This window comes from Myotis brandtii, unplaced genomic scaffold, assembly GCF_000412655.1.
Source record: "Myotis brandtii unplaced genomic scaffold, ASM41265v1 scaffold94, whole genome shotgun sequence".
Classification (NCBI taxonomy): Eukaryota; Metazoa; Chordata; class Mammalia; order Chiroptera; family Vespertilionidae; genus Myotis; species Myotis brandtii.
The window spans coordinates 552,115-575,171 of NW_005371876.1; the positions used below are offsets into that span (position 1 = coordinate 552,115).

A 23,057-nucleotide genomic window follows, 5' to 3' on the forward strand; every position below is an offset into this window, starting at 1 on the left:
GGTGGCTCCAGTGCTCCAGGGTTGCTCCTGCCCTTCCTGGCCTGGGCTGGATGGCTCCCGGCAGGCGGGCGCCGCCGATCCCCCGCCCACCCCCAGGTGGCACACAGGAGTGGGCCCCCTGTCTCTGGTAGGCGGTCAAAGTGATCAGCACCACTTGCCTTGGCCCCAGACCCTGCCTGCCCGCCGATCGCACACAGGAGTGGGCCCCCTGTCTCTGGTAGGCAGTCGAAATGATCATCACCGCTTGCCTTGGCCCTAGCCCCCGCCCACCCCACCCCCCGATCACACATGGGAGTGGGCCCCCTGTCTCTGGTAGGCGGGGGAAGCAATCGTCACCGCTTGCCTTGGCCCCAGCCCCCGCCTGCCTGCGGATCACACAGGGAAGTGGGCCCCGTGTCTCCGGTGGGCGGGGGAGGGCTCCGGTGCAGTGATCAGCACCGCTTGCCTTAGCCCCAGCCCCCGCTCACCCCGATGGTTCACGGGGGCCTGGATGGCGGCTTGCGCTGTCCTACCCTGCCTTCAGTATGCAAATTAGCCGCCATCTTTGTTAGCCGTTAACCGCCATCTTAGTTGGCAGTTAATTTGCATATCGCCCTGATTAGCCAATGGGAAGGGTAGCGGTCGTACGCTAATTACCATGTTTCTCTTTTATTAGATAGGATAAGTATTTCCCAAGGGAAATGAAATACACATTTAACCTCCTTATATTGCACTTGAAGAATGGTTTATAGGAATAGTCAACTGATGAAACATGTTTGCAGGATTTGATATATCTCTTTCTTGAAATTAATATTTGTTTTATCAGAGATGTTAATCTTAGGGTTGATTAAATAATTATGTTCCTTCCCTGAATAAGTCTACATAAGATACACAGATTCAAAATGATATATACTTATAATAAATCGCTGTAGCAAAAGCCTTTATAACAGCTTAAATAGTGTAGTGGCTCCTTGAATTAAAAAAAAAATGGAGATTTCAGAAGAGCTAATTTTAAAAAGGCAATCTTTATTTATTGTATAAATAAGACTGTAACAATAACAGTTTTACAAAAACAAAACAAAACAAAACAAAACAGGCTCCCAACAAACCAAATGTTTTTGTGTTTCAATGATGAGAGAGGATCATTGATTGGCTGTCTTATGCACACCCCCTACTGGGGATTGAGCCTGCATCCAGGGCATGTACCCTGACTGGGAATTGAACAGTGATCTGGTTCAAAGGTAGACCTTCAACCATGAACCATGGTGGCAGGCCCAAACCAAATGTTTTGAATTGTTGATGTTGTGTTTAAGACAAATATGTATGTTTATGTGTGCATAGATACATAGATACATATACATATGTAACAACTTTTTAAAATTTTAATTAAGGTTATTATACATATACATATTTAGAGAAGTATACAAAATTTACAATTGTACAGCTTAATGAGTTTTCACAAGGCATATATCCCATGTACTAACCACATCCATCAAGGAAAATGTAACATTAACAGTGCCCTGGAAGTGTTAATCATATCTCCTTGCAGTCATTATATTCCCTCCTTCCCCCCCAAACCACTATATGATATCTAAAATTATAGCTGAGTTTTGCCAGTTTGGGAATGTATTTCAGTAGAAGTATAAGACCTTTCTTTTTAAAAAATATGTAGGTGATATTTATCCATGACTCTGCATGTAGCATATGGTACACTTTCTTTTCTGTGTGGTTTTTCACTGTGTATTTCTACCAAAATGTACCTTTTCTTCTGGCAGGCAGTTAATCTCGAGGTAGATCACCTTAATATAATTGGGGACTGAGCTGATCAGAAACTAGTTTTCAATCTGTAAAGGCTTGAGTATTTAGTGTTTGCCTTTACTAATAGAGTGCTGTCTTTCATAGATCTCAACTCATCCTGAGGAGTTTATTAGTTTCCCTCCTTCTTGGGGGACCTTTAATTCCAAATTTGCCTTGGCAGCAGTGCGAGGCTACTGAGAACTCTGCTCAGTTTCTTAACCTCTCAGCTGGAACCTAAGAATTGCTAAATGCCTGAAGGAAAATGTTGGGGGGGAATGTCAAGCTCACCTCTGTGTAACTTCCTTTCTTTTTGAAATCTTGCACATTCCATTTCTTGTTGCCTTAGCTATTTTAAATACCTTCTAATAGCTGTTATGTGCCTACATTGTCCTCTCAGCACATTAAGACATCACTAGTGCAGGACTGCACTGATATAAGTTAGTCCATCATAGCTGGAAGTATTCTATGGTTGATACCCAAAATATCCCCCTCTTACGCAACTCCACATTCTCTTTTTCCTTATGCGTTGTTCCACTTACTATTCCTTGTGATTTCCTTCATATTTCTAGTATTTAATCTCACATCTAAAAGCCCTTATGTGAAGCCTAGAAAATATGAACATAAACAATTCTAAATATTTGTTGAATAAATTAGCACACCCTACTGAACCCTCTCTCACTCCTTTCACTGAAATACTTAGAGACCTTTATTCACCTGCAAACAAAATTTATCTTTCACCTTCAGTCTTTTCAACATCTATACCACCTATCATAAGTGAAATCTCACTCTCCATACAATGACTTTGTTACCTTGCACCCATTTGGGGGGTATTTCTTAGGATTTACTGTAATTTTTGTCCATGTTGCCATTCAATTTTCATTTCTAGTTAGATAATAAACATCTGCCATGAGTCAGATGTTTCCTTTATTAGGAAACATTCCAGAATGTTAAGTTGCAAGTTTTATGGGAACAAAATTCTCTGTGGTCAGGATGTTGGTCATGATTTCTTAGTTTCATGATCATAAATTTAGTCCTATGTTTATGTAGTCCTTGGATATTGTATTCATAAATGTCCATATATATTTTTCATTGCTCAATCCCTCCAGATGCATCAAGTAAATAATCTTTTTAATGTTATTTCCACAGTTGTAATTTTTATGCTGATATTCAACTACCAAATAAACAGTACCAGTATTCCAGGGGGGAAAAATGTAGTTTACAAACTCCTTTCATGGTACAAATGTTCAATGAACATTTTTGAACATCAATTATCTTCAAGGTGCTATGCTCCTGAAGAGTAAACCAGGAGATATACCTCCTGCTTTTAAGGGGTATAACTAGAGTGCAGCTCCTATCAACTGACCAAGTACCTTGGAATTGATTGCAGATTTCTCTATCTCCATCAGTTGCCACCCAATCAACTATAAAGTAGAACAATTTTATGAGCTAAATATTTCCCAGATGTGTACCTTCTTCAATAAGGCCTTTAGCATTTTTCTCTCCATAACTTGGCTCCTGCATATTTCACAAGCTTTATGTCAGACACCTACTACTTTTTATGTTATTTTCAAGTTACGAAAAACACATTGTATTTCCACAAGGATACCCATGACTTTGCTCATATAGTTTTCTCTCTCCTATTTCTTTTGCAGCCAATATTATCTGACTCTTTCTACTCACCAAATGTATGCTTCTAAATTCTACCTGAATACAATGCACAAACCTCAATCATAATGTTTACCAATTGTACAAACTATATGTTTGTAGATTTATCTTCATTATACTTTATTGCAGGAATATCTCAATAGTAAGGATAGTATCAAGGTCATCTTCACATGCCCAGAAATGATATTAATTTAATATTAATATATTACTCAATATTAACTCAATATTAATGTAATACTAACTCAAATTTAAAATGATCTCAATAAATATTTACCTTATCTTGCAATACTTGTATGTTTAATTTCCATTTAATAGACTGAAAGCAGAATTTTTGACAGTAGCAGTAGTTGTCCAAGATAGTAAAATAGCTCCCAACTAGAGTTTTAGTTATCATCCTAAAACTGTATTCCCAGCTAAACTACCATTAAAGAATAGGGTGAGATAAATCTACTCTCTGAAAAAAATTTTTTAAAAACATAGAAGTCTTCCTTCTAGAAAACTTTAATAAATGATTTATCAAATAATTTATTTCACAAAGAAACATTTTTTTCTAAAGGACCTATATGCAAAGAAGGTGGTACACATGTGAGTAATTTCAAATAGGTCATCTGAATAAAGCACAAAACTATTGATGATGACTAACTTGCAGGTGAAAATCATAGTAGAACTAAAATACTTGACAACAATACATAAGGCAACAAGAGGTAGGATGCTGATGCGCTACACCATCCCAGGGTCTTGTATTATTTAATAGTAGAGAGGTAATTGAGATTACATTTTGTTAAAATTTAATGGTAACTACCATAGAATATATGTAGAATGTTGATCTTCTGGACCAGCAAAAGTAATATAAAATAATATAGAAAACTTAACTGACTCAAAAAAAACATAGACATAGAGAGATAACTGCAAAACTTGCAATCAGATGCTAACAAACTTCCAAATGTATCTGTAAAAATAAGCTCAGTAATTAAAGATAGATTTTAGACTGGGTAAACTCTATAAATGGAAATTTACTTTGATGCTAATTCTCCAAGAAGTACAGGGTCAGTGTTTACCAAGAACCTCAAATTGATTTATTCTTTTAAACTAAATAATACCACTTCTAGTAACTTATCCAAAAGAAATAATTATAAATGCAATCAAAGAAACATACACATACAAAGACACATGTAACATACACACAAAGCAATATTCTAAAGTCATTAAAATAAAGTCTTAATATTCAACATTATGTCATAATGCTATGCAAAAAAATATAGGTTTCCAAAACCCTTTATACAATAAGCACTAAAACTGAAAAATTTAATTTTCTTTTATTTTTCAACTTTTATTAGTACACTAGAGGCCCAGTGCACAAATTCGTGCACGGGTGGAGTTCCTTGACCTGGCCAGTGATTGAGGCTGATAGGGGGGGATGACTGGCCAAGGGGAGGGGCCGTGGGGGGATGGCCAGGCAGGGGAGAGGGAGAGGGCCATGGAATGCTGGTCAGCCGGAGTAGGGGAGGGGCTACAGGAGGTTGGCCAGGGGAGGTTGGCTGTGGGAGCGCACTGCTCACCAGGGGCCAGCTCCTGCATTGAGCGTCTGCCCCTTGGTGGTCAGTGCGTGTCATAGGACCGGTTGTTCTGCCATCAACTGAAACCAGTTCTCCGACATCCCCAAGGGGTTCTGGATTATGAGAGGGCACAGGCCAGGCCGAGAAACCCCACTGGTGCATGATCAATGCCAGGGAGGGATGTGGGAGGTTGGCCAGCGGGGGAGGGATTATGGGAGGGTTTTCAAGTTTTTTTCCTTAGTATACTCTTGATATTTATGACCATGAAAAAAATCAGAAAATATTGTTATTTTTCTGCAGTAGAACTCATACTGCACTTCAAACATATTTCATATGTAGTATAATTTGTTTGATGCTAACGCTGTCAAGAGAATTACGTTTCTTTACAATTTTATGTGCATATGTGCATGCATGTGTATATTTTACCTTACATGAATTTTTTTAATCCTCACTCAAGGATATGTTTTTATTGGTTTTCAAAGAGGAGCGGGGGGGAGGGAGGGGGGAGAAAGAGAGAGGAACAATGATGTGAGAGATAAAATTCAATTGGTTTCCTCCCACATGTGCCCCAACCGGGGATCAAACCCACAACCCAGATATGTGCCCTGATAAGGAATCGAACTTGCAACCTTTTGGTGTAAGCGATGATGTGTGTACCAACTGACCCACCCAGCCAGGGCACCTTACATGAATTTATAAAAAGCTTGAGGTAGGTATTGTTATCATCATCCCATTTTCACAGAAAAGGAGACTGAGGGACAGAGAGATTACAGTGTGCTAGCTTATAACTTTGCCTGGTACTTGTTTTATCAATTTAGTGTTTTCTGTGCCAGTTTCACAAAATATGTAGAGACTACTGATTTGTTTTCTAAATTTGTAGATCAATTTCTATAAGGTTATAGAAGAACAAGGGTGATGGTTCAGTTAGTTTGACGAGTATGTGAATATGTACATGGGCATAAAAGTCGCAGCTGGTACTTTTCCACTGTTCAGAGGCACTAGGACCAGCAGCTGTCTGGAAGTGATTTTAACAGACGTAACCACAGACATAAACACATCTCATCAACGAGGAACATTCTCATGATCTTGATATTGCAGTTTCTTGGCAATCTCTCAACACTATTAGTAAACGTGTCCTAATCTCATAAGTGACGTTTGAGATTTATTTTTCAATTTGTAATAACAAGTAGGGGAAGATAAATAGCTGGGGAGACCACATCTTCATGCTGTGTGGGACTTCTCAGCTAGCTGCAGTCGCCAACATGTCTTTGGTCCTGCTCTCTGTTCTCTGGTTCATTGTACAAACTGAAGGTAAGTGCTGATATATTGACATTTTATACAAAATTCAAATTATTTAATGCATTTTAAAATACCCTTAAGAAAGTGGCATGCTCATATGACCCAAATATTACCATTTGTAGTTTAGTATATTTACTCAATTTACATAAATTGTGCTCATTGTCAAGGTGTTGTGATTGGCAAAATAATTTAATTAGAATGTCTCTGAAATTTTATCTCATTCAATAATCCTACAAGATCTATATTTTGTTTTGTAATAATAGCAGATAATTAACTCCAGACCAGAATTCAAGAATTTTCTAACCATCATCCATGTTATCTTAAATAACATTAATATTTCTACCCTGTTAAAAGACAATCATTTATCTAAATACACAATTTATTCAAATGCTGCACTAGGGTAGATGACAAGGAAGACTCTTAAGTGAAATTAGAGTTGTTAGACATAATTACATTAGTAAGCAAAATTAAAAATTAATTGACCAACTGACCAATTAGTATTAGAGTTGGGACTAGATATTATTAAATTAAAATTCACTCGAATTTTAATTTCAGAACTCTTTCCATAATAGGGTTTATATTCTCTTTTGATAAAGACTTTTAATAATATATTTATAAATGCTCTTTTCTTCGTGTGTGGTGAATTCTTCTTAGGATAGCATCACAGCAGAACTTTGAGGGTTGATTAGAAGAGATTTTATGACTTACTGCTTCCCTTCAGGTTGTCCACATCGGCCAGGTATAGGATTGCCTAAAGTCACACTGACTGTCAAAATTGAGTGAGAATTTGTCTCTAAGCATTGACACTTATCTGTGAAAATAAAAACATTTAAAAACAAAACTGAGTTTATATGGATAATTGAATGAATAAAGAAAAAAATGGATAAAGGTGTGCCTGCCACCTGTTATTAAATAATTTTATAAAGTTTATGCTATGTGATTTTTATACCAACCTCTACTTTAAGAAAGTAAACTGATAGAAATTGAAGTGACTTTTACAAGATTACTTACAAGGCCATTTTGCTAGAATTCGAGACCAAATTTTGGCTCCCATATCAGTTATTTTCTTACTATATGCATGTAAAATAGAAAATTCTCTATTTAATGTCATTCCAAGTAAATCCAGAGCATGCAGTTTACATAAAATTTTTCTTCTGGCTCTCTGATGCTTTATAATTGTTCCAACTGAGAATAACAAAAACATTATTTCCTGTGAAATCTAAAGTCTGAGAGTGAATGCTAATGAAAGACCACAATGGTTTATTGTTGCACTGAGAAATAAAATAACTGTTAGTAGAATGAAGAATTATCTGTCTATGAAATATTTAATTTTTTCAGGGTAGGGAGTTAGTCAGGTATTGCACCACAGAGAGCAAAATACATAAAAAGGAATACAGAGACCACTGAGACCATTAAAAGAAAAATTTACAATTTTGTAGAGGACAATAGAGAAAGAAGAAACTGGATTACTACAGGAAGAATTCCTGGCTCCTATAAACTATGTTCTAATCCAAAACCTGCCCTTTCTGAGCATGGTGGCCCAGAGTTTACACATATTGGGAGATATCCAAAGCATTGTTCTATCATCATTATGTCTTTCCAGAACCAAGGGTCGGGGGAATGGAGAGCAAAAGGAAAAAACTTTGTTTTCCAAGTTCCAGTAGAAAGAACTTGTTTTTATTTTTTTTTTTATTTTTTTATATTTTATTGATTTTTCACAGAGAAGAAGGGAGAGAGATAGAGAGTTAGAAACATCGATAAGAGAGAAACATCGATCAGCTGCCTCCTGCACATCTCCTACTGGGGATATGCCCGCAACCAAGGTACATGCCCTTGACCGGAATCGAACCTGGGACCTTTCAGTCCACAGGCCGACGCTCTATCCACTGAGCCAAACCGGTTTCGGCAGAAGAACTTGTTTTAATGTTTATTTTATTAATGAGAATACGGTTGCCCATGCCATTTTAACAAACCAACCAAGCAAAACCAAAACAAAATCTTCAATATTTTATATCACTATTATCTCTCTTTCCCTAGCAATAGCCATAAGGCAAATACCTGAATTTGAAGGCTATGAAGTAGTTCATCCGAAAAAACTGCATATTTTACACAAAAGGGAGATACAGAACAACCAAACAGAGACACATGATAAAGAGGTAAGTAATGTAAATGACTGTGGGTTTTACAATTATCTGAAGAGACAATAAAGAGCCCTTTAACTAATAGAAGTGATGTCATAGTCAACATCTCATGGTTTAATCTTCATCCAGGAGAGAACATGGAATTTCTTAGAATGTTTTTACAATTAAGCAGCAGAAAGGGAGTTAACTGCCTTACTTGATCAGAAAGAATAAAGCTACTTAGGCATTTCTTCAAGTTTCTGGAATGGTGGGGGAGGGAGAGAAAAAAAAGGAGCCCAGGAAAGGCAGCCATTTTTGACAATATTCCTTGCCAAGAGCCTCAAACCCTTTCTCCTACCCTCCTCCTCTTCCTAAATGAATTGCCTTTTCCTTGGCTATTTTGTCTATAATGGAGAACTGAACATTATCTCATTAATAAGATTTTAAAAATGTATTAAGGATATTAACTTATTGACTATTACATTATTGTAAACATTTCTATCAGTTTCTAGTTTTTACTTTATATAACTACTAGAGGCTGGGTACATGGATTCGTGCACTGGTGGGGTCCCTCTGCCTGGCCTGCACCCTCTTGCAATCTGGGACACCTTGGGGGATGTTGTAGAGCCAGTTTCGGCCCAATCCCCACAGGCCAGGGCGAGGGACCCCACCAGTGCACAGATAGGCCTCTAGTATGCATATAAGATCTTTGGTTAATCTCTTCCTGTCCTCCCCCCTCCCTCCTTCCCTCTGAGATTCATTAGTCTGTTCCATGTTTCTATGCCTGTGGTTTCTGCTCCTGCATTGAGTGTCTGCCCCCTGGTGGTCAGTGCATGTCATAGCTACTGAATGGTCAGCTAGTCACTTAGGCTTTTATATATATACATTAGTAGGTTTGGAGTTTGATTTTCTTTAGTGTATTTGGCTTTATTTTATCATAATAAAATATGTGCCTTATTATTAACCCATTACTGATCATTAGTGACTGCCTACTGTACACAGGGCAAATGCTTAGTCTTTATCTCACATTAGTTTAAACTACAGATTAGTTTAATCTGTAAGTATTATTACCGTGTTATTGTACTTTTTTGAAATCCATCTAAATACACAATTTATATTTACTTTTACATATTATAAAGGCATAAGAGATCCGCTTTTGTCTTAAATGCACTTGCAATTACCCTTCTATATTATATATATTATTATATTATGTTTATTTTAGCTAGACTCAGAAATATAAATTGATATTATATAATTACATTTTTAAGGAAAAATATGAACCTGAACTTCAGTATCAGATTATATTAAATGGAGAAGTCATTCTCTACCTACAAAAAACCAAGTAAGTTAATTTTCTAAAAGTTTAATCAGTGATTTGTATTAAGAGAACATGGAAAAATAAATCTCGAGACCTTATTTAGTGCAATTTTAGGTAAAGGACATCAAGTATATTGAGTTTTAGATGTTTTAGATGCATTTGCGTTAATGTTATCTCAGAAATGTTGATGCTTTCCTAGGAAATTACACGCAAAGTGTAAAACAAAGAAAGCTGCTCATATAAATGACTTTGTCCCCTGATTCTTCTTAGAATTTGCAGAAATTCTTTTCTACCCAGGGAAACTTACACCTTTGATATGACTTTCCATTGCTTTTATAAGAATGTATGCCCCATGTTCATTCAGGGCACACAGCCTTGAGATAGATCCCAGGGCTGGGCCTCCCCCGAGTTCTCTAGCAGTCAGCAAAATCCTCTCAGATTGCAATGGTCCTTTATGAATACTTATGATCCAGCATCTGCTCTTTGTGCAAAGAATCCCCAAATAACTCATTTTTGAACATAAATAATCTGCAGTTAAAAGGCAGCCAAGGCCATCTCTTCCCTTAGATTTAACAGGTAGAGCTAATGCTCTGATTTGCATCAGCAGCAGAGCTCCAATGTTGGAAAAAGATCAGTGGGTCAGAATGTCAACACCTTCTCATTGTGGACATTATTATTGCTTTACTGCCAGAGACCATGTCAGGGATATTAATTAGCCTTTATTACCACAGTGAGCGAATTATGCAACTTTCTACTCTCTACAGGCATCTCCTGGGGCCAGACTACACTGAAACTTACTACTCACCCAGAGGCGAGGAAATCACCACAAGCCCTCAGAACATGGTGGGTTTTGAATGCTTTCTGGGACTCTTTCTGGATCTTCCACTTATGCTGTAAGATGCATAAGTCCAAGAACAACTTAAAAATGCTTGAAGAACTTAAAAGCAAGTTGCTTATCTATCTATCCAACGAGTTAACAGATTTAAAAAGCATAGTCAGCATTTTTAAAAGGTAGGAGTACTAGGCAACTTCCAAGTGCTGCATTTTTTGAAGCAATCAAAAGTCTACTTTTTTCCCTAAACTGCCTTATCAGTAGGTTAAAAATAGTCTCCCCTATAGGTTTTAAAATGTCCTGAAACTATTTACTATTTTCTGATGATACATGCATTTATCTTGAGGTCAACAATGGAATATAAATTATTTCATTAATATACTGTATATCTGGTTAAACCACCACCCTACAAATAATGCCAAGGCCTAGATGTTAGACATAAAGAATCAAGGCCAAAAAAAGAACCGAAAAAGATTACAAAAAGATTAATCATGGAGTATTACCAGGTTAAGTGACTTTCTCAGAGCCACCCCCATAGCATCTCAAACGTGTGTATCTCTAAAAAATACCACAGGTAAGACTTCTGCCACAAAATGTCTCTTTCTTTCCTACTCACATGGAAACTCTCATCTTGTGGATATCTGTCTGGATTTTTGCTAACACTGACCTCCAAGGAAAGTATCTGATGATTAATTCATATTCAAGTGCTGTGGCTGATACTTTCATGTGGTACAAGTCTTCTATGAGAAAGTGTTTATGATAACAAGGTTTCTTCCAAAGGAGAGGAAAACACAGATGGAATGTCAACCCCCGAGAAAAGTCAGTTTATTTTTTTATATATTTTTAAAATATATTTTATTGATTTTTTTTAGAGAGGAAGGGAGAAGGATAGAGAGTTAGAAACATCAATGAGAGAGAAACATCGATCAGCTGCCTCCTGCACACCCCCTAATGGGGATGTGCCCGCAACCAAGGTACAGGCCCTTGACCGGAATGGAAACCAGGACCCTTCTGTCTCCAGGCCGACGCTCTGTCCACTGAGCCAAACCGGTTAGGGCAATTTTTAACAGGAGGTTATTCATTGGCTTTCTTAGATTACTCTACACAAGTGACCCCTATTTTGCTTATATGGATCATCAACCATATCTAAATCTCTAGTTTTAGAGAAATTCTCAGGGATTTTGATGATAGCAAAGAAATTCTATTAATACACCAATTAATACGGTAAATGAGATCAATTATTATGAGGGCTCAAGACAGGTAGTGTGGTGTTTTAAGGACTCTAGAATCCAGAAAAATGTATACCCCATTTTATTGATATGGTATGTACAGTGTCTTAGCAACTTAGCAAAAGGGAGCCAAATTCTCACAAGTTGTGTCTCAACTCTGAGCGTTCTCTGGGAGTGCTGTAGGCCCCAGGCCAGCTGGCTACTTCTCGGATGCAGCGTCCACTGTCAGCAGGAGCCCACTCAGGACTTTTCTTTGGTGCCAATTCGCATCAGAAAAACACCTCAGTCATTCAATAGAGAGAGTTTCCAGGGTCGGCGGTGGAGCAGTTCATAAAACCTCTGAGTTCCCACTGTGTTTGTTTCTTGGAATTGGTCTGGCCACAGTCACTACTCAAAGACCTTTCCTACATATTCAAGATAACAGCTTCCCCCACAATTGTGATATATTTATTCTTGTAGTTAACTTTTTTTCTTTTTTCCAACCTTAGGAACACTGCTACTATACAGGACACATCCTGAATGATAAGAATTCTGTTGCCAGCATTAGTACTTGTATTGGGTTGAGGTGAGAACTACTCCCCAAAATATTAAACATCAACCATCATTTTTTTTACACAGATAAATGTCTTCCTGGATATCATGTCTTATACTATATTGGTTAAATGTTTCCATCGATAGCATGCTGAATATATCATCCTTGCAAGCATTTATAATCTGCTGCTCTAGTAAAAGTTAGTCCTAACAATATTTAAACAAGATGCTACACTATGGACCCTGATGATATCTGGATCCATTTTTACATTGAGCAATCCCACTCCCTGAAGACATTCTATTTCATATTCTTAAAGTCTACTTTGCAATTGTCAGGGTGAAACATACTTTTTTAAAAATTGTGTATGTGTGTGTGGTATTTATCCTTATTTAAAAGATAATTCTTATTAATTAGGGAAATTTTGGACAGTAAGAAAACCAAATAAGAAAATAACCACTATGAAATGTTACCTCTGTATGATCACTATTATTAACATTTTGTCCCATTTCCAGCTTTTTGTGTATATAGGCAAATATACCTCTTATGTGGCTGAAATATGAAATAAAATACACGTAATTGTTCTTCTTACATAGCTCATACCACAACATCAAAGCCTTTCCCCTTATTATAAGATACTTTCATAAATGAAATCTTAAATTATTATGTAAGCTTTGTAATATTCCATCATATGGATTCAACTTTCTATTTCTGAAAGAATTTTATTACTATAAAGTGGAATTCTTTAAACTACTAGTTCCAAACTGTTCCTCTGGCTAACTGTCTCATCATTCTTTATCTTCACTGGGGTTCTTGGTATCTATACACTCCTTTAGTTTATTTTATTCTCCACTATTTTTCTAAGACCTGTCAAGGAATATGTGCTAAATGTGTGGACAAATTTTACTTTGGTAGCTTCATCTTACTAATTATTGTTCACAGTTCTCTGAGTAAATAAAACAGGCTCTATTTTAGTATTGAAAATACTGATTAGCTCTTAAATTAGGGAAAAAAAGCCAATAGCCAATGAATCAGTACTGTGTGTGTGAGCTTGGGATGGAGGGAGAGGTGTTAATCCATTCTGGTCAATATGTGTGACTGGGGCAGAGAATCCTCAAACATGAGTCTCTATGTTTCACAGGGGATTCTTCACACATCGTGATCAAAGATATATGATCAAGCCTCTGAAAAACACAGACCAAGAAGAACATGTTGTCCTGATATATAACCAGGAGGAGCCAGACCCCGATAACCACACCTGTGGAGTAAAAAATGTTGGCAGAAAACACGGCCGCATTCGGACCTCTAGGTCACTCAGTAGCCCAGAGGTAAGTGTAGCTTTCCTATGTCATCATTTATTTCGGTTGGCTCGGCAATGCTATGTCACAGACTGTTGTGCTCAGCAATGACTGGTACAGGGAAAACCTATAATTTATTTACTTGTTCATCAATTTACTTTTCCTCTGAAGAAAAAATAAATCTCTTTGTAAGCGTTTCAAACTTTTAGGATAAAGATAATTATTAACAATGTTCTTTTGTTCTTTGTAAAGGAAGAATACTTTCTTCGGGCTGAGAAATACATTGATCTCTTTTTGGTGCTGGATAATGCCTTTGTGAGTATGAAATATGTGTGCTTCTTGTCAAGTTAAGCCAACTTTTAAGTTTTCTTATCAGCAAACACAAACAGTAAACTATTCGGGCTGAAAATACAGAGCTTGTCCTGATTGTCTTATCTGCTCTACCTGTCTTGCCAACAACAGTTTTTGCTCATCCACCCCTTTAATATCCAAAATAGTCATATATTAGAAATATTCTTAATACCAAATACCTACAGGAGATCAAGCACAATACTGAAAAAAATTGAATGGGTTAGTAAAATATTTTTAAATTCTTACTATATTATGTAAATATAAAGTAGACACAAAATTATACTTTACAAGTTACATTTATATATTCAAAAATACCAGGATCAGTGCTTCTAACTAGTAAGTATTACTTTATAATCAAATTTTAATAATATTGAATTGGTTTAAAACATTTAAATCATTAATTTGTTTTATTCAATGTAAAAATGAAAGAAACTAAAATTTTACATCAATGCCTAATTTTTATCTTACCAAGAAAATCTTACATTTGAAATACAATTTGTTGAAACACAGAATCTTATATGAGGTAGATATGGAATAAATGTACATTTGTTTACATTAAAATGTGTCATTTTTCTTAAAATGTGTACTTCTATATTTCATCAACTTTCTCACTATAGTTTGAGATTTTAATTATACTTTGTATTTTGTATTTTACAGTATAACATGTATAACGGAAATCTAACTTCCATAAGAAACTTTGTGTTTGATGTGATGAACCTACTCAATGTGGTAAGATATTTGTCCTGTAAACATGTGATTCCACACTGGGGCCTGGAGCTTCCCTCTGGTTTCACCAAGTAAGGAGTTGGGAGGGTCACAATGGTATAAGGTCAGCAGTTTTGAGAACTTTAGCAGATAAAGATAAACATCAAGGTTAAATCATATATATTGTAGCAAAGGCAACTTTGAGAATTTTATTTTCAAAATGAGTTACATTTATCCATCACTTGTGGTCAGCAAAGGATCTAAAACATTAAAGAAATCTCAAAATTTTTATGAAGAAAAATGCTCTTTCCACAGATTTATAACACCATAGACATTCAAGTGGCCTTGGTAGGTATGGAAATCTGGTCTGATGGTGATAAGATAAAGGTGGAACCCAACGCAGGCGCCACCCTTAACAACTTTTTGAATTGGCATCGTTCTAACTTTGGGAAAATGAAGACCCATGACCATGCTCAGCTACTCAGGTGAGCATACACTGGCCAGGGCCAGGCATAGGTACGTAGAGCAGATAATTATCCCAAAGGTTTCTTGGCAGAGTTTACTGTTCAGTTACATAACCCCAACCATTTATCAGAGAGCTTGAAGTTCTATCCTTAGCAATTCACTCGTGAAATTATTAGACCTGTGTCAGATCACTAAAATTGATTCTTGGATGTGGGACAAGCATTATAATTCTAGGGAATAAATTCTGGGTAAACTAAAGAACTTATATACTTAAATGCCCATGGACACGGGCAAAAAGGTAGTGAAAACCTGGGGGCAGGTAGGAGCTGGGAGGAGATGGGTAAAGGGGGGGAGACAATGGGAGATAACTGTAATACTATCAACAATAAAAAATAGATATTGAAAAATAATTCTATGGAATAGGATAAGCTTTTCTGGGCCCTAGTAAATATAAAAAGGTAGGGTAACAATGGAAATCTAAAACATAACTGACAACAGCTAATGGTTCCAAAGACTCAGATTGTGACCGTGTACCTGTAACTCTCATACAGTGGAATTGCCTTCAACAATCGACGTGCAGGAATGGCAGCCTCGAATTCCTTGTGTTCCCCAACTTCAGTTGCTGTTATTGAGGTTTGTAAACCTATAGTAAAGCTCCCTGTGGTCTTATATCCTCTATGAGGACCAGCATAATGCCTTATATGAAGTTTGTACAATGGGCATTTGCTGAGCCAGTAAATAAAGGTAGAAATAAAACTACTGGTAGACCTTGGCCCTTGGATGACAGAACAGAATATTTCCTTACATTGACTCTCCCAGAAGGCTTACCTCTTCAGTTGGTATTAGGAAGTAAGAGCAGGACAATTAGGAGAGAAAGGGAATCCAGGTATTCTCTGAGGCCTGAAAGTACTGATGGCCAGAGAGGTCAAACAAGGTGCATGTTGGTGGGATGTGGCCAAGCACTACCGATGTCAATAGTTTTTGGAGGCCTCTGGATACATAGAATGGTATCTTTTAGTAGTTCCTATGAAGCATGTATTAATATAACCATGGTTTACTGAGAAATTATCATTAGTTCAGTAAATGTTTATTAAGAACTGACTCAATGGTTGATTCACAGGAACCAATCATTTCAAATGTTTACTCACATTTTACAATAACCAACGACAGGAAAAGGAATATAATGACTATTTTTTATTTGTCAAACTATCATTTTATTATTGAACATTGAATCAATTAAGAATTAACCGATCAACAAAGAAGCAACAGATATTTGCATGTTTTCCTAGGCTAAGAAAAAGAATAACGTGGCTCTTGTAGGCGTGATGTCACATGAGCTGGGTCATGCCCTTGGTATGCCTGATGTTCCGTATAACACTAAGTGTCCGTCTGGGAGTTGTGTGATGAATGAGTATCTGAGGTGAGACATATGTTTCTTAAATCTTAAAGAATTCAGATGTAGTCTCTATAATTGGATGGGCCTATTTTTTTGTGTGTGTATGTTGTTTTTTTTACAAAGGGCTGTGCATCCCATTAATTCACCCTCAAGCCTCTTGATGCACAAGTTTTACCAGCTATTAAGGCTCATTATTTAAGATTTTCAAATATATCAAGATAGAGAATAAGTATGGTGACTATGTTATTTTAACTTTAAATAATATATTTCCAAAACTATGTATCTAATTAAGATGATTACAATTATCTTCATCACCAATCAATCAATCCATTTTTTTTCTGTTATTAATTACCTTTTGGTACCAGATACTTGCAAGGACTTGGGATTTAAAAAAAATGAATAAAACTAACTCTTGAACATAGAACATGGAAGTCTGCAATTACTTCCTTCCATTAGGTTATTGTTATCACTTACTTCTCAGCACTCAGTGGCTAAATAAGCCAAAGATAACAAATGGTGAAGCTCCTGCCAATTAGTACAGTACTGAATCCAGGCTGGAATTTAAATTACTCTAGCGCTATAACTGAGTATCAGTTTTCCAACCAGCATAGCAGCATGCTCTGTCACCTTCCGCATGTAACACAGCACAGGCCTAAACAGATACTAAATTTGGAGTTTCCATTGAGCTGGTAATAGTTTCAGATAAGTCAGGTTCCCACGTTCATGTGTCACAATATATCATGGTATCTCTGATTGTTTTCTGCTTACAGTTCAAAATTCCCAAAGGATTTCAGTACATTGAGCCGTTCACATTTTGAAAGATACATTTTATCTCAAAAACCAAAGTGCCTGCTGCAAGCACCAATTCCTAAAAATATAGTAACAAAACCAGTGTGTGGGAACAAGCTTCTGGAAGTAGGGGAAGCATGCGATTGTGGCTCTCCTAAGGTATGGAAATGTCCATGGTTTCAAAAACTTATTATAGAGTGATTGTGGCATACCTGTTTTCTTCCCTTTTCCTTTTCTTAAAAAAAAAAAATGGGCTTTATGGACATTTTTTTCTAAAGACAAGTTTGGAGTGACAGTAAAAAGAAGATTTGCACTGACTTTAGGCATCTTTTGAAAAGCATTTCAAAAGCCCGGATACGGTTATGATTGTATGACATTCAATGACTCTTTAGAGGTAACTCATTAACTATAATATATCACTTAGAAGCTTTCCTAAATGTATTAGTCAGAAATCCTGTGCCACATAGTCACAGTTGATCATCTGTTGGCCAATCACAATTCCTCCCCATGGAGAGAGTTGGCTTTCTCTCATCCAGCCAATATGTAAACCAGGAAGTGAATAAAATGGAGAAAAAGAAAAAAGAACAAACTTGTAAAAAATGGATTATTAGCATTGAATGTCTAAGATAATTGCTCTAAGTCTGCTAATGTCTGTAAAATCTGATCCCTTTGAGGCATCAGTGTACTCTGGGGAATGTTTGGTAGAATGTTTGCTAGCATCCCATGTGAGGTTTTTAAAAGAGAGCATTCTGGTGGTGTTTTTTTGGTTGTTGTTGTGGGTTTTTTTTTTTTGTTTGTTTGTTTTTTAGCAATCTTTTACTTTTAAGACTAAAAAAATGAGTTAATATTTGAAGAGATTTTCCATGTGTCAGCCTACATAATGCTTTCATAGACACATCACCGCCTTTATTACTCACAACAAGCCTATTAATCACAGCAAACCTACTAACTAGGTTTTGCTGTGATCCCAAATTAGAGAAGAAGCAGTGAGGCTCAGAAAAGCTGAGTAACTAATTCCAAGGATACAAAACTAATGATTAGCCCATTGCAATGCAAGATTTACCCATACTTTATATAGTACCCTTAGTGAATAATCCAGTTTCCCATGATCCAATGTGCCATTTGTTTTTTTATATATACATAGTTAAGTGCTTTCTAGGTTTTAAAGGTAATCATTCTATCTGCCTAAATATCATAGCACAAGCATCATGCTATTTTTATGATTGTAACATACAATGCATTTTAATATCTTTTACAGTAACTCTCTTCATATCTATCATCTCTCTATCATCTATCCATACAGAATTTGCATAGCAAGTCTTTAATGTTAGTTTTTCCATATTACTCTTGGTATTCTTTTTGTCAGTTTGCCCACAAATACAGCTCAGATTCAGATTGAAATGCATTAAATTCATATTTCACTGTAAAGGCCACTGGCATTTTCACAATATTAAGTATTGTCTTAAAAGACAATTTGCCTGGAAAGTTCCTCAGAAAAAGTTATATATAAAGATCTCCATGTAATTCTGGCACATTTTGAAGGTTTATTCTAAAGTATTTTCTTTTTTGTTGTTGTTATTAGTATGTGTAAAGTTTTTTTTTTAATTTTTGGTTCTAATTTATTATGACTTTTTATGTTATTTAATTATTATATTAGACAGCTATCTTAGTGACTTACCCAATATTTTTAGAGTTGAACGTATGTTTTTTTCCAGGTCAAGAATTTTATGACATACAAATAGTGAAAATGTGATTTACACTACCCAATTATTGCACTTTTATATCTTTTTCTTGTCTCATAACATTTACCACCATTTCCATATAAATATAGACTATAAATAATCCTTGTCTTATTCTTTATTTTATTGGATATATTTGTTATATATCAGATAGATTTTCTTCATCATGATGACACATAATTCTGTTCACGGTTTTTTTTATATGTTTAAATAATGCAATAATGGTTACTGAATTTTTACCAACTAATTTTTGCCATCTATCACAATAACAGTTGTTTTCTTTCTAAGTCTCTTAACGTGATTAATTATGTTACTCTATTCTGTGCAGTTAAGACACCCTTGCATTTGGTGGAAAAAAAAAACTACATAGTTGTAATTGAGAGTTATTATATTAATAAAATGATGCTTAACTAATGTTTTATTCAAGTTTTTTTGGATTTATATCCATAAATGAGAATAACACGCACGTGTGTATGTGTGTGTGTGAATTAATTACCAGCTCTCATTATCAGAATTATTCAATCTTGGTAAAACAAATTGAAGATTTAAAATATTTTTCTCTATTTTCAGTTTTTATAGCATAGAAATATTCTCCCTTGAAGTTTTAAATTAATTTACATGATATCACCTAGGACACATTTATTTGGGGGTGATTCTTGAATAATTTAATCTTTGTCCTTTTAAAGAGGTAGTTTCTATTACTCTTAAATTTTTTGTAATTTTTAATTTTTTAAAATCTTTATTGTTGAAAGTGTCCCCTTTTCCTCCCATTGACTTCTACTAGACCGACCCATTACCCCAGGCCTTTACCACTTGTATAGCAGAATAATTTAGTTTAAAAAGTGAAATGTTATTGCCACCCTGTGCCAGAATCTTACAGAGAAAAACGCTGAGCCCACTTTCCATTGTGTGTGCTTTACAGGAATGTACCAATCCTTCCTGTGAGGCCATGACCTGCATGTTGAAAGCTCCCGCTGACGCTGATGATGGGGAAGAGACTCTGATGTAAGACCTTTATTTTCTTTCCTTGTTGTCAAATATTTTCTCACTTTTATTTTGTATTTAAGAAAGATGTGACACTGAGTTCTATAACATATTAAAACAGAATTTTTTACAGTTAAAAATGACAGCATCAAAAAGGATTTTAAAATAAGCCATCATTATGAACAAAAACAACTAACATACTGTTGAGAAAATGGCTACTTTGTCATCTGTGAGATTAGGACTGCTGAAATATGTGCTAAAAATTGTTTACATTTCTGTTAGGTAGTGATGAGTTTAATGTTAGCTGAGGTAAGAGAAGAAAAATTTATTTTATTTTATTTTAATTAACTTTATTGGGGTGTTATTGGTTAATAAGATCACATAGGTTTCAAGTGTACATTTCTATGATACATGATCTATATGTTGCATTGTGTGCCGATGCCAAAGTCAAATCATCTTTGGTCACCATACATTTGGGCCCTTTCCTTCTGGTAACCACCATACTGTTGTCTGTGTCTATGAATTTCAGTTTTATATCCCACATATGAGTGAAATCATATAGTTCTTAGCATTTTCTGACTGACTTCTTTCATTTAGCATAATATTCTCAAGGTCCATCCATGTTGTCACAAATAGCAGTATTTTATATCTTTTACAGCTGAGTAGTATTCCATAGTATATCTTCTTTTTCCCATCCTCTATCAGAGGACACTTTGGTTGTCTCCATGTCTTGGCTGCCATGAATAATGCTGCAGTAAACATAGGGGTGCATATATCTTTGTGAATAAATGTTTTCAAGTTTTTTGGGTAAGTACCCAGAAAAAGGATTGCTGGGTCATATTAAAAAGTTCATATAAAAAAAGCCCTGATTGATGAGCAAATTTATTCTTGGTTAAGAGCTGACAGTTGTAATTTGTGAGGTAGTCAGGAAATCAATAAAATTTAAAAACACATTGTAAGATTTGATAATTTTATTTCTTTTTAAAAATTTTATCTTATTTTTATTTTTTTATTAAAGTATAGTTGATTTATTTATTTTATAACTGGAAGTTTGCACCTTTTATTCCCCTTCCACCAAACCAAACAAACAGAAACAGACTCAATAGATACAGATACAAGCTGATGGTTGCCAGAGAGGAGGAGAAGGGGAAAATGAGTGGAAAAATATTTTATTCCTTTTAAAGTGTCTCAAGAAACTATACCACACATATTATTTGTGTGTTTTATACAGTCCTATATGAGCTGGGTGAGGGACCCAATTGCTCTGAATATGGTGTGTGTTTTTTTCAGTGAAAAACAATCATCTCTAAATCTAAAAGTGGTAATAACAATAACAAAAATCATACATAGGGGAAAGACTCAGGATAAATTTTAGGGAAGAAGTTATTCCTACTCCTCTTTCATGAATCTTTTCTGGACTTGAACCTAGAGAGAGATTATAAGAATAATGAAGTCAATCTCCATTGACTATGACTTTCTCAGGAAAGGACTGGCAAGGTAATAGACAAGGAGCATCACCTCATAATTTACAAAGTGCCACGTACCATGGCTTGCTGAAACGCTTTTGTGGGCCACTCTGGAGGGAAGTCTAGAAATGGTGCCCATCTTCTAATTCTGTCACAGAGAATGGAGCATAGCATCTCAAAAAATATCAACTTGATTCTTTAGGGGCTTGTGGGCATGTCCCATGGCTGGGCCAGATTGAGAATTTAGTCACTTGCAACAATAATTGAACTTGAACTCAAGAAACTTCAATCCTTTTCTTAGTTCCACCCAACATGAGGTATGGGACTTTGAGCCAAGTTATGTAATTCATTTTCTCACCTGTAAAATGGAGCAAATGATATTGTCTCTCAGTAGGGTTGTTAACATTATTTAAACTCTATACATGTTCAGTATCATGATTATATAATACTTTGTGATTTATACTAACCATGGCTTACAAACTTTTTATCTTTTAGTCAGTGAATGAATTAAAAAATCTACTTGAGATGCTACTTGCCAGGACAAGAGTCAAGAAATCTAAACATACCAGAATTCTTATGTATGTTCACCTTTGCACTTAGATGTATTTTGCTTTTTATTTGTCATTATCCTTTCTATATTTTTACCAGTCCAGGTAATAGGGAAATAGAGGTGCTTAAAGAAATTGCCTGTTTTCTAAGACCCAGTTTTTAATGCATTTTTTAGGATCATGGAGCTGTTGTTTAGCTCAGCTCTTTGGAAAATCAAAAGAAATTAACTCTTGCCAAAAACACCTTAAAATGCACCATAGAATTATTCAGAGTCAATCCAGGATTGTGAAAGTACAGGGGACTTGTATTTTAACCCAACTTTCATTTTACTAGTTTATAACCCATGAAAAAAATAACACTGGGACTTGATGAGCGAAACCTTTGGTTCATGTGTCATTTATCACTCCTCTGTCTTCTACTTGCCTTGCTCTTAGAAATGTGGTATTTTTCTATATCATGTCAAGAGTAATTAAATATAAACATTTTTAATTGTAGCACGCATAATCCTTTCCCCAGCACAGATAATGTTAATTTTGAGAAGTCTGCATTGCTTACATTTTAATTCAGCCATCAAGGAATGCTTTGTTCATCTATTGACTTAATAAACCATAATGTCAGTGAATAAAAACACAACTTTTTGAAGCTTTCTGTGTGGTAATTTTCTAAAATGGATATTTTCAAACTTTGTTGTCGGTTTCCATTAGGTGTTAAATCCTCATGTGATTAGACAATGTTCCCTCTGGTCCTTTGCTAGGTGGCCCATCGTGTGTGTTTGTGTGTGTGGGTGTGTGTGTGTGTGAATCCTCAACTAAGGATATTATTCCATTGTTTTTTAGAAAGAGTGGAAGGGAGGGAGGAAAGGAGAAAGAGAGAGAGAAACACTGATGTGAGAGAGGCACATCAACTGGTTGCCTCCAGCATGAGCCCCAAGTAGGGGTAAGGAGAGAACCCGCAATCCAGGTACATGCCCTTGACTGGGAATCCAACCTGC

At 35.9% G+C, this 23,057-nt stretch overlaps 1 protein-coding gene across 2 annotated transcripts; it reads left to right on the plus strand.

Annotated features, from left to right (window-relative positions):
• The first annotated feature begins 6,207 nt into the window (after positions 1-6,207).
• On the plus strand, positions 6,208-22,630 carry ADAMDEC1 (ADAM-like, decysin 1). 2 transcript variants are annotated; one of them, XM_005885915.2, is made up of 14 exons: positions 6,208-6,308; positions 8,334-8,452; positions 9,685-9,758; positions 10,499-10,577; positions 12,284-12,360; positions 13,466-13,652; positions 13,875-13,937; positions 14,631-14,702; positions 14,994-15,163; positions 15,695-15,776; positions 16,433-16,563; positions 17,310-17,487; positions 19,990-20,072; positions 22,013-22,630. In XM_005885915.2, exons 1-14 carry the CDS (start codon positions 6,221-6,223, stop codon positions 22,017-22,019), a joined length of 1,410 nt encoding a protein of 469 aa, XP_005885977.1. In that variant the 5' UTR covers positions 6,208-6,220; the 3' UTR covers positions 22,020-22,630. The 2 variants fall into 2 exon arrangements, with proteins under 2 accessions (XP_005885977.1, XP_005885978.1); XM_005885916.2 differs by lacking the exons at positions 6,208-6,308; positions 9,685-9,758 and having other exon boundaries at positions 8,361-8,452.
• Positions 22,631-23,057: the final 427 nt, after the last annotated feature.